The 16,650-nt window shown below is 37.5% G+C and overlaps 1 protein-coding gene across 2 annotated transcripts; it reads left to right on the top strand.

The window, feature by feature from the left end:
• Positions 1–8,121: 8,121 nt before the first annotated feature.
• LOC122075582 (protease Do-like 8, chloroplastic) lies at positions 8,122–16,383 on the top strand. 2 transcript variants are annotated; one of them, XM_042640657.1, is made up of 13 exons: positions 8,122–8,499; positions 8,719–8,852; positions 9,767–9,849; positions 9,971–10,069; positions 10,363–10,429; positions 10,936–11,011; positions 11,158–11,224; positions 13,530–13,747; positions 14,176–14,243; positions 14,959–15,038; positions 15,309–15,395; positions 15,561–15,668; positions 15,980–16,383. In XM_042640657.1, exons 1-13 carry the CDS (start codon positions 8,288–8,290, stop codon positions 16,109–16,111), a joined length of 1,431 nt encoding a protein of 476 aa, XP_042496591.1. In that variant the 5' UTR covers positions 8,122–8,287; the 3' UTR covers positions 16,112–16,383. The 2 variants fall into 2 exon arrangements, with proteins under 2 accessions (XP_042496591.1, XP_042496592.1); XM_042640658.1 differs by having other exon boundaries at positions 8,124–8,457.
• Positions 16,384–16,650: the final 267 nt, after the last annotated feature.

Raw genomic sequence — 16,650 nt, 5'->3', positions numbered from 1 at the left:
AAAAAAAGGACAATACATGATGGTCATGTGCGGTGGAAAACTAGAGATCAATAGGAACTGGTATCGGGGATGCTATCGGTTATTGTCGACATCAATCCGTATGATTGGAATCAATTGGAATAAGTTTACATCCTCTATAGCGAGTAGTGAGGTGCGTTGAGCATCAGATGGTTGAAAGCATCTGGACATGCGTGCCAAGGGGTTTCCAATCATCAGATGCTCACTGCACCAGTGTAGCAACTGCAGACAATTTTCACACCAGTTGGAATTACCTTGAACATATCACCTTTTTAAATCAGACCATTTTATAAAAACGCAACTTGGAAAGCGATGCAGAAGGTAATGGAAAAACAAAAATATACAATGTACACATGTTTACGAGGTTCAACAAGATTACTTACGTCTTCGATGAGATGAGATTCTATAGGGTTACAATGCTCGTCCTCACACCTCTTAGAATTGTTTTAAAAAAAGGTAAATCTCGTTACAAAGATATAATAAAAAATCCTAACACCAAAAAGTATGAGACTGTCCTCAAATAAAAAATTCAAGCGGGGCTACACCCCCCACACTCTCGCTATGCAGGGGCTTCCTTTCTACACGCTTGCAATCCTCATGGCCCACCTATCGACAAGTGGGACTACCATTCAGTCTATAAAGGGGTCTCACCAATACTCCATGAGTTAAACTACGACAAAATACAAAACATCATATAACAGCACATCAACCTATCACGTATCGATCAAATATATATTTGTATCAATTTGGAGCGACTTATAAATTTGATGCTTGATCAGGATCGGATTGGTCCATACAGATCCCAGCCTAGGATCAGGAAACCTCTCCAATCTAGGATTAAAATACGAACCAGACGATCTGATACGGGTTCTTAGGACCATACATACTAGATAGGATATCTCAAATATTAAGGATGGTCGGATCCTCAACGACCCCTCCAAAGAGATGGAGGGGCCGGAAAGTTGGAGAGGATCCGAATGGGGTCCAAGGTGGGGCTTTGTCATCAACCCATTAGTTTGACTAAAACGAACTTTTCACATTTAGTCAAATCAATTAAAAGCAGCGGACAAAAAATTGATAAGAATACTCAATACTCGAGTGTATTTATTCAATGGTTGAGTTGTTGACCGTGATTCCTATATGACCATGAATCAAATCTTAGAGATTACATTCTTGGTAGCAAGCGGTGAAGTGCAATAAATATTGGATGGCTGAGAGCAATTAAAAGATTTCTAATCATATAATATTACACCGTAACAATTGCAAAAGATGATTTTGAAATAAAATCTCATCACTTAAAATTTTATCTTTGCTTTTTTCAAGTATATTATTTAGTACTTTGTGATAGGTTTTTTCATCCAAATTTAAGTAATTGAGTTCACAAGTTAAAATAAAATCCAGTTATAATTAAATTATTCGCATGATTCTTAGAAAAATACCCTAATCATGACCAAGTCGTCCATAAGAATGGGAACCAGGTAGCAACTCTGTTGAAATTACGGACCAACCAACCAATACAATACCGTATGTGCTGAATGCTGGGGCGTAAGTTGCAATATAGTAAGGGTGTCAATCGGTTTGCTTTTGGTTATTTGGTTTGGTTTTAGTTCTGTTCTAAACGATGGTAAGGTGGATCATAACCGAATCGAGAATCGACTCAGTTCCGTATTTAGATACTCAAGCCGATTCAATTCGGCTCGATTCGATTTCAGTTTCAATTCGGTTTTGATATACAATTTTAATTTGATTTTGTACTTCGGTTTTAACTCGGTTATGAAAACGGTTCTACTTTTGAACCATGACTATGATGGACCAAAATGCCATAATGGACTCACGTTATGGGCCTTATGGCCATTGCTAATTCCAAAATTGTCTTAGCATGTAAATATGTTCACAGTCGTGCCGCACTTTAAGAGTCAAAGCTCAAAATTGAATATTGAAAAAATCCTACTTGAGTCTTAACAATACTATTATACTAGGGTTTTTTCCTTTTTTTGGTTTTAAGACAATTCTATTCGATTTTGGTCCAAACCGACGGTTCTTACACCTAAAACTGAAACCAAACTGAATCGAGGAGCACATTCATATACTCAAACCAAATTAATTTGGTTCGATTAATTAGGCTCAATATCGATTTTGGTATTCGATTTCAATTCCCAATTGACACCCTTACAATATAGTGTTAATTCTCCCTCCTTTGTTGGCACCAAGGTTTTAGTTATCGGCTGAGACTTATCATACCTAATATCTGATCGATCTCAATATCGGAACAGGGTATGATTGTTTTATATATATATATATATATATTTTTTTTTTTTAATATGAAAAACAAGGGTAGCTTGATCCATCCAAGTGACACAAGCTAATCTCGGATCATTATCACATAGACCGAAACTAATACAGATATCAATGACCAAATCCTTGATGGCACACACAAAAAAGATTTATTGTATCAATTATCCATTAATCGATTTGATTTCCCTAGCAGTGTCAATTCCAGGCCCGCACCGGTAAGTATGATTGAGCTCGACATGTTTATGGCCAACCTAGACCGTCCTGATTAATAAATGTGTCGGGCTCAATTATCCATTGATTGATCTGATTCTCCTAGGGGTGTCAATTCCAAGCTCGCACCAATAGGAATGATCGAGCCCGACACGTTTATGGCCGACCTAGACCGATTTGATTAATAAATGTGTTGGGCTCAATTATCCATTGATCGATCTGATTCTCCTAGGGGTGTCAATTCTAGGTCCGTACCGATAGGCCTAATCGAGCTTGACACGTTTATGGCCGATTTAGAACTTCCTAATTAATAATTATGTCGGGCTCAATTATCCATTGATCGATCTAATTCTCCTAGGGGTGTCTATTCTAGGCCAGCACCGGTAGGCCTGATTGAGCACGACACGTTTATGGCCCGACCTAGACTACCCCAATTAATAGATGTGTTGGGCTCATGATCGAGCTCAACACATTTATGGGCCGACCTAGATCGGCCCGATTAATAAATGTATCGGCCTTGAGCCCGACACATTTGTAAACAAGTAGTACATGGTGCAACCATGCCTAGCATGACAGGCGTCTGACTGACTTGACACATTTATAAGCCCGATTTAAAACGACTCCTTTAAGCCCGACCTATCCCTACCCTTTAATACTATTTATATTTTTAAAATTTTTTTTAATACTATTTGTATTTAGTGCCAAGGTTATGTGATATGTATAGTTGAGATGGTGGTGATTGTTTTCTAAACATTATTCTTTTTTTAGCATAGTTTAATTGATTTGAACTTGCTAAACTTGGGTTATATAGGCATCGTTTGATTGATTTGAGTTTCAACAGTCAAAGATCGAGTAACTTAGTAATTTAACTGTTTTGCTTATCTTTGGCTTAATCCATTTTAACTATGTGATCTTTTTTTTTTTTTACTATGCCAAATTTTGCCTCATTTTATTAATATTCCTCTTTAATCACATTTAAGATCCAATTTTAAAGAGAACCCCTTTAAAGCCTGTTTAAAGTTAAGGGAAAATGTTGGATATAGTATATCGCCGATATGAAGTATGCTAGCACCCATTGTGTTTTTCTATTTCTTCCATTTTTTTCTTTCTAAAATGACCCTCATATCCTTTCTGAATGATACTCCATCATGTGATCCTATTGATGCTATCCGCTAGCATACATGATATCAGCAGCATACCTATCATTCTCTCGTAAGTTAAATAGGTATATAGTTCGATTAAGGCCCGTTTATGGCAGTCTGAGACCGACCGACCTGATTATCAACCACATCATATGCACACTAACTAAGACCGTTTAACTAAATGGGCATTCATGGTGCAGTTCTCGAAATTGACTGAGCCTGACTAGGCCCTATCAATACCAGCCCGACCCACTTGGCATCCCTAGATTCTCCTATGCTCATGGTAAATCGAGATTGTATCAGTCATATGGTATTGATATCATTTGAGATCAATATTGATACCTTATCGATCTGGATCGATTGTCCATATCGATCCTTACCGATATCAATCCATATCGTATCCATACAGAAAACTAAATCCTTACCTGTGATTCTTCCTTCCCAAACCCTATTGACTGCAAGTGTCTCTCTCTCTCTCTCTCTCTCTCTAAATTAGAAGTAATGCCTCTTACCAAAAATAAAAGTCAGCCGTAATGCTGGAAGGGGATGCATAGAAAGTGCCGGAATTGATGCATCCGATTCTCATCTAAGTCGGTTTGAATTGGTTGGAAGTGGCAGATTCCTCCAAAACAAATCACTTTAATTAGATCAGATTGGGTTTGGCCAATTAATTAAAAAGAAAATGTAAATATCTCTCTCTATAATACGGAACTATACTAATCAATACCGAGCCAATCCGATGTCCTATCGTACAAATGGTCATTTTCAAACCTTGGGGACCAATCCCAACGGAATGAACGGATACGAGCAATCCAGATTGACATCGCATACCGTCCATATTAGGCTCTTACCGGTTACTAAAACCATTACCACCTCCCTGTTTCTCAGCACAAAGGAAAAAAAAAAAAATATATATATATATATATATATATAATAAGAGAGATCTTTTGATCCGATTAGCTATCCAGGGTTATCCCCTTTGTTTTTTTATAATCAATTTTTTTTTTAATAAAATTCTAAGGACTATCCTAGGTCCCACATAATATTCAAGGAAAAAAAAAAAAAAAAAACCTTTTGATTGGACTTGATCTTCAAATGTTAGAATCAATTAGGTATTAAAATAACAAAAAACCCCGTCAGCCTACGGAAGTGCTCTTGTTACAGTCCCATATCTGGTTTTACATCAAATTTCAGAGAAAATTGATATGGTCTTAGTTTTTTCCTTTTTTTTTTTCTTTTAGAGAAAAATAAAACACACAAACTACATAGACTTTCAGGGTTGAATTCTTTTAGATCCGTATTAACGGTATCAGTATTAATAAGTTTTCTCATTTTATAAGTAGATTTATGAGGTTGAATTCTTTTAAATCCGTTTTAATGGTATCAGAGCAACTTATTCTCGACATGTTCAGAGAACCCTTTCCTTCTAGATCTGTATACAAAATGTTTATTTCTCTCATTCTAGACATGTTCAGAGAACCCTTTCCTTATGCGGATATGAGATGGGAATCATTCTATTATTATACATCTCCATCATATGTTTCTCGACTCTATCCCTATCAATTAATATAGTGGAAGGAGAAAAATGGGAAAAATAGTAGACTTTGGGAGATGGGGGTTCAGTGCATGGTGTCACAGTGGGAGCCACACATATACCATCTGAAATCTGCATCTCTCCCTTTTGTTTATAGTGATCTCTTTATTCAAGACTCTAGTCACACAGGTCTTAATTCTGAAAACCCAAGAGGCCAAGACTAAGATCCTTCCCTCCCTCGCTTTACCGGCAATCCTATTTATTAGACCTCCAAGTATATTGAAAAAGCTAGTTAGGATTAATGGTATGAAATCGGAACCAAAATGAAAAACTGAAATCAGTTACGGACTGAATGATTGGAACTGAATTGAACCAAATAGAATATGGTTATAATCCATAACTATGGAATAGAATTGAGTTAAGATTTCGTTACTTCTCTGTACCAACATAGGAATCAACAATTAGAATCATAACCAAACCGAATTTTAGTACTAAGATATTATAATTATATAAATATTAAATGCTATAGTATAGCAGATATAATCATATTAGAATTCAAGTAAACGAATCGGAACTGGACTATTTAGGAATCAAATTTGGAATTGGATAGGTTCAATACAAGTACCAATTTGTAGAGTCAGATTTGGGATCACACCAATACTCCCTAGAATCCAACCTAACTGAATATTGCTTGGACGGATTTACACCCTTAGTCAAGATTGTTGAATTAGATCAAGGTTTCCTTTTTAATTTTTATTCATTTTCGTATGATAAATTCATCTACATAAGAGATTGAAAATGATGCCCTCAGCTTTGTGAAACCCAAAAAAACTATCACATTGATGCCCATGTGCGCCTCATTGCCCTAGCACTAGCGCAGGAGCTGTGCGGCTAGAGAAGTTTCATCTCCGCTTTACTTACGATTTCAAGAAAGATTAAAAAAAAAAAAAAAAAGTGGCCCCTACACTAGCACATTGGCAACTAGAGAGAGAGAGAGAGAGAGAGAGTTGTTTTCCTCAATGATTGGCCTTAAACTATTTGCACTTGTCATGGATGAGTTTTCCAATAACATTCTAGATGAGGTCTTATGGTGTATATTTTTCGTCGATGACATTGTTTTAGTGGATGAATTTAAAAGGAGATTAATGCTAAGTTTGAGCTATAGAGATCCACTTTGAAAATTAGAGATTTTAAAATTAATAGATTGAAGATGGAGTATATAATATGTAACTTTTTCACTCTACAATTGATAATGATATAGTGAAAATTGAAGAGAGAGAGATTCCACATAGTGGCTATTTTAGATATATGGAATCAACCATATATAAATATGGTGACATAGAGGATGATGCTTTACAAAGAATTAAAGTGAAATGGATAGAGTAGAGATGTGCGTCTGGAGTGTTATGTGACCAACATATCCCTTTAAAGTTTAAGGAAAAATTCTATAAGATTATTGTACGACCAACCATGATGTATAGTGCGGACTATTTGGTAATTAAGAAGTGCCAAATAGATGAGCCATGTGTTATTGAGATAAGGATGTTAAGATGGATGTGCGACAAAATTAAAAAGAATAAAGTAAAGAATGAGTATATTAGAGCTGATTTGGGAATTGCTTCAATCAACGATGAACTCCGTGAAAGTCTTTTGAGATGGGATGGCCATGTTCAAAAAAGGCCTAAGGACACCTTATTAATGAAGAGTGATTTGATTCAATTTGAATGAGTTAAAAGAGATAGGGACAAACTTAAGATGACCATAGGCAAAATGGTGAAAAATGATGTGCATAGTCTCAGCCTTGTCCCAAGTATGACCTTGGATAGAGCCTATTGGAGAGCTATGATCTATATGGCCGATCCTAACATTTTTTTTTTTTTTTGGGGTCTGTAAATCCATGTAACTATTCCATTAAGGTGGGATAATGCCTAATCTATTATCGTTGTCTTATTAAACGGTCTCATTTTCATGAAAACATCATCTGCCGTGGGTGCGGCGACCATCCGATAGCTGAAACAACATTAGGGCGTGTGTTGAAGTCGTCTTGGCCGTCTGATGCTCGCCGCCGGTGCGGCAGACAATAATCACTCCCCATTTTCAAAATCAAATCAAACAATTCTTTTTGGGGTTAGAAATCAATAAAACCAAACCTTTTTTGGTGGTTTGGATGTAAATGTCTCGATATATTCTTTTTTTTTGGTAGAAATGTTAATGTCTCGATTCGGTTTCGAAACAACTTGGAGAGATCGACGTTAAACCTCGAGCCTCGACGCTTTTCTGCTTGCCCCGTCTTCCCAAACCGAAACTTCCTCATCTTCTTCTTCTTCTTTTCTCTCTCTGTCTGTCGCTTGTGGCCCAACCCCACACGAGAGCATGTTCTCCCGGAGCAACAATGTCGTCTACTTGAGCAGCACCTTCAAGTGCCCTCCTCCCGAACCCTGGAAGGAACCTCGACGACCAGGTACGGTGCCGAAGCTCTCTCCCTCTCATCTTCTCTACTGTGCAACTCTCCTCTATTTCTTATCTGAAACCTAATCGTCCTTTGCGATGCCGTAATCGCGAACTATCGTTAGGCTCCTAAAGATGCTTCGCCGGGGCTTATGGGAGAGAGAGGAGTTGCAGCGGCTAGGAGAGAGTCGGGAAGACTGAAGAGAGAGGGCGAGTGGGAGAAAAAGGGGAGAGAGATAGAGTGCAGTGGCAGTGGAGACTAGAGAAGAGTCGGTTGAACGACTGTAATGCAGCAAGGGGAATCGAACGGTCAATGAGGTGAGGGCATGGAAGATTCCATCCCAAATTAAACGGGGAGTACAACATAGGGAGTGAAATACCCAAGATATCCCTCTCGCTTAGAATAATACTCTCTCAGTTTTTATAGTTAGAAGGTCGAACATGTATGTGTGTGGGGGCGGGCGCGCGCGCGCGCGTGTGAGCCAAAATTGCGAAGCTCAATCCATAGATAACGTTGTTTCCGAGTCGTGTACATGTCCTTAAACCCCGGACTCCCATTTTCTTCTTTTTCGACCTTTTGCAGCGTCTTTTGGCCCGAACTCTGAGAAATTAACCTGGATTTCTGAAGGTTATTCCAGAAATGCAAGTATTAGCTTGCAATTCTCCTCTGCAATGTCAGCGTTTTGATACTCCAAGACGTCTCGGTCGGAGAGAGATATTCTTTGAGGGAGTTTCGTCATTGTATTCTCGCTCAGAGATACAATCTGGTTCCATCAACAATGCTTCTTCTCAATCCGTCTCTATTCAGAGGTTAGAAGCTAAGAAGGAACAGAAATTTTCTCCTGCCTTGAGGTTAATCTGTGCCGAACACCCTCCCCAATCCCCCTTTTTGTTTTGTTCAATCTTTTACTTTGGGTTCTCTTTGTGGATAGCAATATCTGATCGGTCATGTTCGTTAACAGTGCATGATGAAACTAGGTTGATGGGCTATTTTGGAGGAAATTTTTTTGTGTATGCACACAACAACTAATATCCTCTTACTAATGCATGTTAACCACTTGGCTTACTTAGGCCGGATGAAGATGAAGATATTTCCAAGGAATTGGGTGTAGCAATATGCAGAATCATCCCTTTCACAACGCGTAGGATGTTGCTTTCGAGCCCATTCATTTACTTGTTTTGTCATCCTTCAAGGTACTTCTCAGGTTCGCACTGTTTGTCTCTGTTCTTCTTTAATTCACATTTTGGTTTCTTTGCAACCAAAAGTTACTATGATTGTTTCGATGCCTTAACTTTCAAATTCCAACTCCCTTTCCATTTTTCTTTCTTTTGTATGATAGCATAAAGCAATTGGACAGGTATAGTCATTGGTGATATTGAGATTCATTTTTAAAGGTGTCTTCCTTTCCCCTTAAAAATAGCAACTTCTTTTAACATTTTATTAATCTACTTTACATGTTTTTCATTATTGATGAAAAGTATGGTATGACTTTCATTTTTAAAGGTGTCTTCCATTACCCCTGTCTAGGAAACTGAGATAATAAAGAAATAAATCCATACAAGAACTTAAGTAAACTAATGAAGTAAATCTTATATTCCTAACTTTTACCCATATTTTAGTCTCATTATAGTGACCTATTACAGAGAAAACCCATTGGACTAAAGGCCTAACATATATATAACCCAACCCAAGGTTTATTTCCACTAAAATAAGCCCACATTTGTTATTTATCTGCATCAATACTTTCAATCTCTTGAAAATTGATGAAGTAATAAAGTTGCAACCTATATGGCTACAACCTGTTGTAACAACATTCAGAATTTAAACCTTTCAAAACTGATAAAGAACCCAATCATGGTATCAGTCTTGAGAGGTATTAATGTATTTTAATTTCTGAGTTTAGTTTCTGTGAGTTAATAAAGCCTCAAAAAAATTATTATAAAAATGATCAAACTATCAGCTACCTACTGAGCTGGATTTAGTATTCACAGCTCTACCAATGCATACTAACTTGGCAAATTCTGTGGCCCTGAGTATTTTTGGTTTGCACATCTAGCTTTATGTGAGGATGCCTATATACATTGTTGCTTCTGAATTTTTTTTTTTGGGTACATACAGCCTATGCTTTAGGGGATCCATCTGTGACAATTGAAGAAGTAACTCCGCCTGTTTCCCCATCTGGGCCTCTTTTCCCATCTGAGGTTCATTTTCAATATATCAGTAGCTATCCCTATTCATTTTTTATGGGATTAACCCTAGTATATACATAATGCTTTACACATTTTTAGGGCTGTTGAGTTTTATTTTTTGTGTACTTGGCAGGAAAAAATTGTCAGACTCTTTGAGAAGAATACTTACTCTGTTGTCAACATCTTTGATGTAACATTACGGCCTCAACTTAATGTAACAGGTGTTGTTGAGGTAATGAATTCGACTTTTCTTACATATTATGGTAGTCAATTTTATTCACATATCCATTAATTTATGAATTCGTCACCAGTAATTTGCTTTATTAAATAATGGCTTAGGTGTTGTTGAGGTAATAAGTTCGACTTTTCTTACATATTTGGTAGTCAAACTTATTCACATATCCATTAATTTATGAATTAGTCACCAATAATTTGCTTTATTAAATCATGGCTCACCTTATCTTACTGAACATGCTTTCCTATTTATGTCCTGAAAGAATACAAACTCAATTTACGTTTTCCCAGGTTCCTGAAGGGAATGGTTCTGGAGTGGTCTGGGATAGGCAGGGGCACATTGTGACTAATTATCACGGTAAGCACCAATAAAAAAAGACATTTTCTTGCCACGAATGAAACCTTTATGGCTGTATGAGCTCTAGTACATCAGATGACTCATGACTATTAATCTATTTTTCTTTTTTTAATGGATATTCTGTTTTTATCTCGTGTTGTCCTTTCTGTAGTCATTGCCTGATTTTTGTGTTGGTTTGATTTAAAATTTGTTCGTTCTTGAACCCCTACTGGTGAGAAATCTCCCTTGTTTGAAAATTAGTATTTCTTATTATAAATGTTAAATCTGTAATAAACTTCTCTCTGAGCAATCCTGTGTATTTTTTTCAGTCCTTGGGTTTTGTATAACAAGCAGTTAGGTTGATTTTTAAGGTGAATATTAACCAAGACATGTTTCCATGGGTCACAAAATGGATGCTGGACATTTAATCATTGAATAGGAGTTTGGTGGAAGTTGATCATTTTGAGATTACTTCCCAACTGTACTAGATTTTGGGATTGATCATTTGCTGCCCTTGTATTGGCCAGTGGTTGGTAATGCTCTTTCGAGGAATCCGAAGGCTGGGCAAGTTGTTTCTCGGGTTAACATTCTTGCATCTGAAGGGTGAGGTTTGCAGTGCCCTGGCTTTCTTCCTGAAAACTTGAACTGTAGTATATAGGTCGATGACAATTTCATTAAGTGGGACAATTGTTATATATGATTGTCACAAGGTAAAAGTTCAGACTCCTAATCTTGTATGTTTTTTTTAGGGTGCAAAAGAATTTTGAGGGTAAGTTGATCGGTGCAGACCGAGCTAAGGATCTTGCTGTTTTGAAGGTATTTATTTTATTTAGTTTTCTTTAAATACTTTTAAATTTTCATGCTGTATGTGTGAAGTTGCTGTTAAAGGGTAGGACATAAAGTTTGCAAATAATTACTGAACTCCATTATTTATTAATCTATTTAGGCTTGTTTCTGATCAATTTATGTATTCATAAAACCATTGACTTTGGAACACCCCCCCCCCCCCCCAAAAAAAAAAAAAATCCATTGACTTGATATCTTCATAGGAGAGAACAATAAATTACTCTTAATAATTACTGTTCTGTTCTCGATGCTCTCTTGGTTGGTTTTTACAATGCTTTCCCTTGCAAGCGATAATGGGAAAAACCAAAAAATTAATTGGAGGTTGCCAATCTTTTCAGTCCAACTCTGACAAGAACCTGCAGAACGAAGAGCTATTCGTTTATTGATGCATTGCAATCGTTTTTGATAAGCCAACATCATGTATTGATAGGGAGGAAATCCTCCAAGACACAAAGCCATACAATACTGATAGAAGCTAGGCAAACAAACTAGACAGAGTAACCCTGCCAGTTACAATCTCTCAATAGTATTCTGTTTGAACAATTTATGTTAAGAAGCCCTAAATATTACAAGTTCCTTAGCTTTTTCAGCCACCCTAAAGAATGGTTTAAATCTCAAAGTTCCTTAGCTTCAATTGAGATTGCCTGAGGCCCATGGAGCCTCTCCTTGAAGTACAGAATTCATGGCAATAAAAAGAGTGTTGCCTGATCCAAATAATCCAAGCTTCCTTCTATACTGAATCCGCCTCTTCCTTTTTTTTTTTTTTTCTCTAATGACGGGTATCCTGGCCTTCGGCCTAACTAGTCCCACGGGTCCATACTGACCCCACAACCGCATGGACCTGGTCATACCGGGGTTGAATGAGAACCATTCAACTTTCACCGAAAGCAATGAAGAGCACATTAAACACCCCCATGTGAGTGCCCCAAGGAGAGGAGGAGTCGAACTCATAACCACTCGTTTCCTGAGGAAAAGGTCCTTTGCCAATTCCGCTACCCCTTTTGGATTTAATCCACCACTTGCTTCATGAAGCTGAATGAACTGATAAATGATCCAGTGGTTCTTCCTCTTAAAGGCATAAAATACAGGCATTACCAAGTTAGGCCCTCTACTGATCAGATGACCAATAGCAAGGATTTTATCCAATGTAGTTGTGCACATAAAAAATTGAATGTGCACATAAAAAATTGAATCTTTGGAGAAGCAACTTTCGCCCAAAAAGCTTCAAATGGATTCCTGCATAGATCAAATCAAAACCAGATTTATATTAGAAACCTTCTGCAACATCAGGCTTATCCTTCCATAACCATAGTAAAAAGAAACAGGCGGGGAGGATCCCCTTGGTGATTATTCTAGATCCAGGGGAAAAACTTGCTGGAACTCCATTCAAGAGAATACTAAACCTGCAGATGAATAGCCACCTGAGTCCATTTTCTCCGGTGGCACCCAAACCTCATCCGATGTACTTGTTCGAGAAACAACCTGCTTACACAATCATACACCTTCTCTGGGTCCACTTTACAAATCGACTCTGAAGTATCAGTTCTTTTCTGCGAATTGAAATATTCATTTTCTGCCTACACTTCATCTAATAGTTGCTTGAAAGCTGGTGATTCTTGTCAATGATTTGACTAACTGGAGCCTGATCCATGTCCAACACCTTGGAGATTAGCTTATAAGTAATATCTGCCAGTCTTATGGGACCATTAATGACCATTGTGTGAGCACAGCTCAACTGCCTTTATTTTTGCTTTTTTAGTGAGAAGAGTTAATCTATTAACCATATATTCTATTTCACTTTTGTATTGGTAATGGATGAAAACTTTTGTACTACTCCTGTTTAACTGGACTATTTGAATACAATGTATCACCCGTCCAAACTCCAGAGCCTAGGACTGTGATGCATCTCTGTGTCTGCTTCTATATTTGTGTGAAAGCTGGAGCCTTATGACTGCCCTTTGACATAAGGTTACTTTCAACGATCTTGATTTGATGGAGTTTGTTTTGTAAATCCCACCAAAGAAATCTGGGAGTGCTAGGAACAAAAGCATTTAATGCTCATGTCAGTGTGTGCGACAAACAGCTGGGGTCTTTCCTATGCAGTAGGCCCCATGTCAACATGGGTATGTCCTACTTAACTGTAAATATCTGCCATTCCCAGCCTCTTGTTTTGTGAATGCTCGACTTTAAGCATTTTCCAAGAAGTTAGATTCTTCCATTTGGTTTTTGACATATGATTGACTTCTGATGTTGTGTTCTTAATTTGTATTGCTAGATAGAAGCCTCTGAAGATCTATTGAGGCCAATTGAGGTGGGACAATCAAATTCTCTAAAAGTTGGCCAGAATTGTTTAGCCATTGGAAATCCATTTGGTTTTGATCACACCCTTACTGTTGGGGTTATTAGTGGATTGAATCGAGAAATTTTTAGTCAAGCTGGAGTAACAATTGATGGGGGTATTCAGACAGATGCAGCCATAAATCCTGGAAACAGGTTAGTCTCTGAGCTTCCATTCTAATGCCAAAATTCCCTTTGCTGTTTGCTTGAACAGAAAAATCAATAAACTAGGTTGCTGTTTGGGAAGGTGGAAATCTTAGTTTCTTGATGTGGTGATGTATGTTTTGTATATTCCAAGACAAATTTCCAATAGTTAGTTACTAATCAATAGGATTTAACTCTAGCTTGGAATTGTTGCATTAAAATCTTGGATATTTTTCTGATTGCATTGAATTACTCCACCCTCCCCCCACCTTGTTTTTCTTGTTAGAGTTCTGACTACTTACTTTTCTGTAATGAACTACTTTCAGCCAATTTAACTCCCCTTTCCATGACACTGTTACTTGTACAGTGGGACCTTTCTTTTGTGTGTGTCAATGTACATGATCTCATTTACTTTCACTTACATCTTGAAACTTTGGCAGTGGAGGCCCCCTACTGGACTCAAAAGGGAACTTGATTGGGATTAACACAGCTATATTTACTCAAACAGGTAAATTTCCTCTCTTTGTGATTAAGTGTTGCAACTTTTTTCATAATTCAAATGCATTTAGGACTCTAAATTCACTGGTTTGTCAATCTGCTCTAGAGTATTCTTAGCAAAACTGCTTTGAATAGTCTTCTCTGTTCTTAATTTTAATTGCTGTGACGTATCGACGTGGTTGAATGACCAACGTTGGAGTATGAATATGCATGAAATCTTGTTGTTCTTGGGATATGCTCTTTACAATTGTATTCCAACTGCAGAGGGAAGAGATTTTATTGCATCATACATATAGGAAAGACCAGTGGGTGAGCCTGTGGCGCAACGGTTAAGTTGCACCATTGCAACATATTGATCACAGGTTTGAAACTTGGAAACAGCCTCTCCTGTGAATCGGGGTAAGGCTGCGCACATTTGCCCCTCCCAGATCCTACAGTAGCAGAGCCTCGTGCACTGGATTACCATAATTTAGGCCCATTAAAGTGTCCTATTACAAATAAGACCCATTGGACTAAAGGTCCATATAAGCATATAACCCAACTTAAGGCTTATGGCGTTAAAATAGGCCCAATTATTTATATCTGCTCCATAACCCCTTTGGATTTTTTTTTAAAATATAAACTTCACACTCTGGAAGTTTACTCAAGCATTAACAATCATTATGCATTCTACTCGAAACTGCGTCAAGATGCTTAGGATTTCCTTTTCCTCATTGATATGACAGGTACATCAGCAGGTGTTGGTTTTGCCATTCCATCTTCAACGGTACTTAGAATAGTTCCTCAGTTGATACAGTTTGGCAAAGTAAGTCTTGTTTCAGTTTTTTTTTTTCTCCCGTCTTGTTTCAGTTTCTTTCTCCCCTTGTTTTACTTCTTTATCCATGCAGCTTGATTTAAAAGCATACCTGGATTCTGTTTCTGAATCACATTCTTTATGGATCTAATTTTTTGATGCAACTATGGCTACGTTCAATATCACTAGTTTTAGCCAATCATTTCTGTATCATCTGCATAGGATCTAAAGCTAGGCATGTCTGATTCTATGATCCTTAATTTCAAGTGCATTCATCTTTAGGTCATTCGGGCTGGTTTGAATGTGGATATAGCTCCAGATTTGGTTGCAAATCAACTAAATGTTAGAAGCGGAGCTCTTGTTCTACAGGTAATCCTACATTACAAGGTCTTTCTCATGAATAATATGTTTCTATTACCTACCAGGATTAATTGTATGTTTTTAATACCCAACTCACATGACTGATTTCAGAATGGGGAATTACTTTAGATAACATTTTTTCTTTCTGGAATTTACTGTTCTATTAATTGGTAGGTTCCTGGAAGTAGTCTTGCAGCGAAGGCTGGTTTACTTCCCACCACAAGAGGTTTTGCTGGTAATATAGTACTTGGGGATATCATTGTTGCGGTCGACAATAAACCTGTAAGTTCTCTTGCAAAGTTGATCTGTTAATGTGATACTTCACTTCACACCCAAAAAGATCTGTGGCACAATTCTACCCTCTGTGGACCTGTGGTCATCCTATTGTTGGAACTACCATTTTGGATGTCCAAAACATGGCTGGGGATCTGGAAAAAGATAAATATCATTTTGTGCATATTCTTCTTGTCAGATACAACTAGGTTCCAAGTGGCACTTGTAAGAGCTATTTCTCTTTACATGTAAAATACAAATGGAGATGATGACCTTCTTGTCCTGTTGTGAATTATATTTCACGCCTTTTGTTTGGGCAGGTGAAAAGTAAAGCTGAATTATCGAAGGTTTTGGACAACTACAATGTGGGGGAGAAGGTCCTGCTTAAGATTCAGAGGGGCACAGAAAATTTGGGACTGCCAATAACTTTGGAGGAGGAAAAAGGATCCTAACCACAGAAGGACACAGGAGGAAAAAGGCTACTGATCTAAAGTGGATTTGTAGCATCTCATTCTGCTTCAAAACCGAAGAATCTCTGCTTTTAAAAAATTTAAAGGGTCAGAATACCCTTCAGGGGTTTGGAGATGATTCAATATAAGATTTCTTGCTGTTCGGTTCATGATTGTCTCCAGTTATGTTATTTTTCTAGAAAGATTTCTTAGCAACTTTAAATTTTGGTTTAAATTTTTTTCCTGCTAATCCAATTTTGCGAAGTTGTCTTGGAGATGAATTTTTTTCACTTTCCACTTTGCTTACTAACTTCATGTTTCCATTTCCTCAACATCAGGCCTTAAGTTTGCACAGTTAGCTGTTGTCTTCCGTTCCTAGATTTATAAAAGCACTCAGTTTTGGTGAGTATGAAACCTTGCCTGTAATTAAATCTTTCAAAAAAAAAAAAAAATTATATCTTTCAACTAGTACCACTCCAGGCATGGTGTAGGATTTCCAAGTTGATTTGCCTTGCTTTTTTAAGGTGTTTGGGGGGGGGGGG

The sequence above is a fragment of the Macadamia integrifolia genome, chromosome 4 (genome assembly GCF_013358625.1).
Source record: "Macadamia integrifolia cultivar HAES 741 chromosome 4, SCU_Mint_v3, whole genome shotgun sequence".
In the NCBI taxonomy this organism is placed as follows: Eukaryota; Viridiplantae; Streptophyta; class Magnoliopsida; order Proteales; family Proteaceae; genus Macadamia; species Macadamia integrifolia.
Note: the sequence above shows the minus strand (reverse complement) of the source record. Positions and strands in the feature narration are given on the sequence as shown.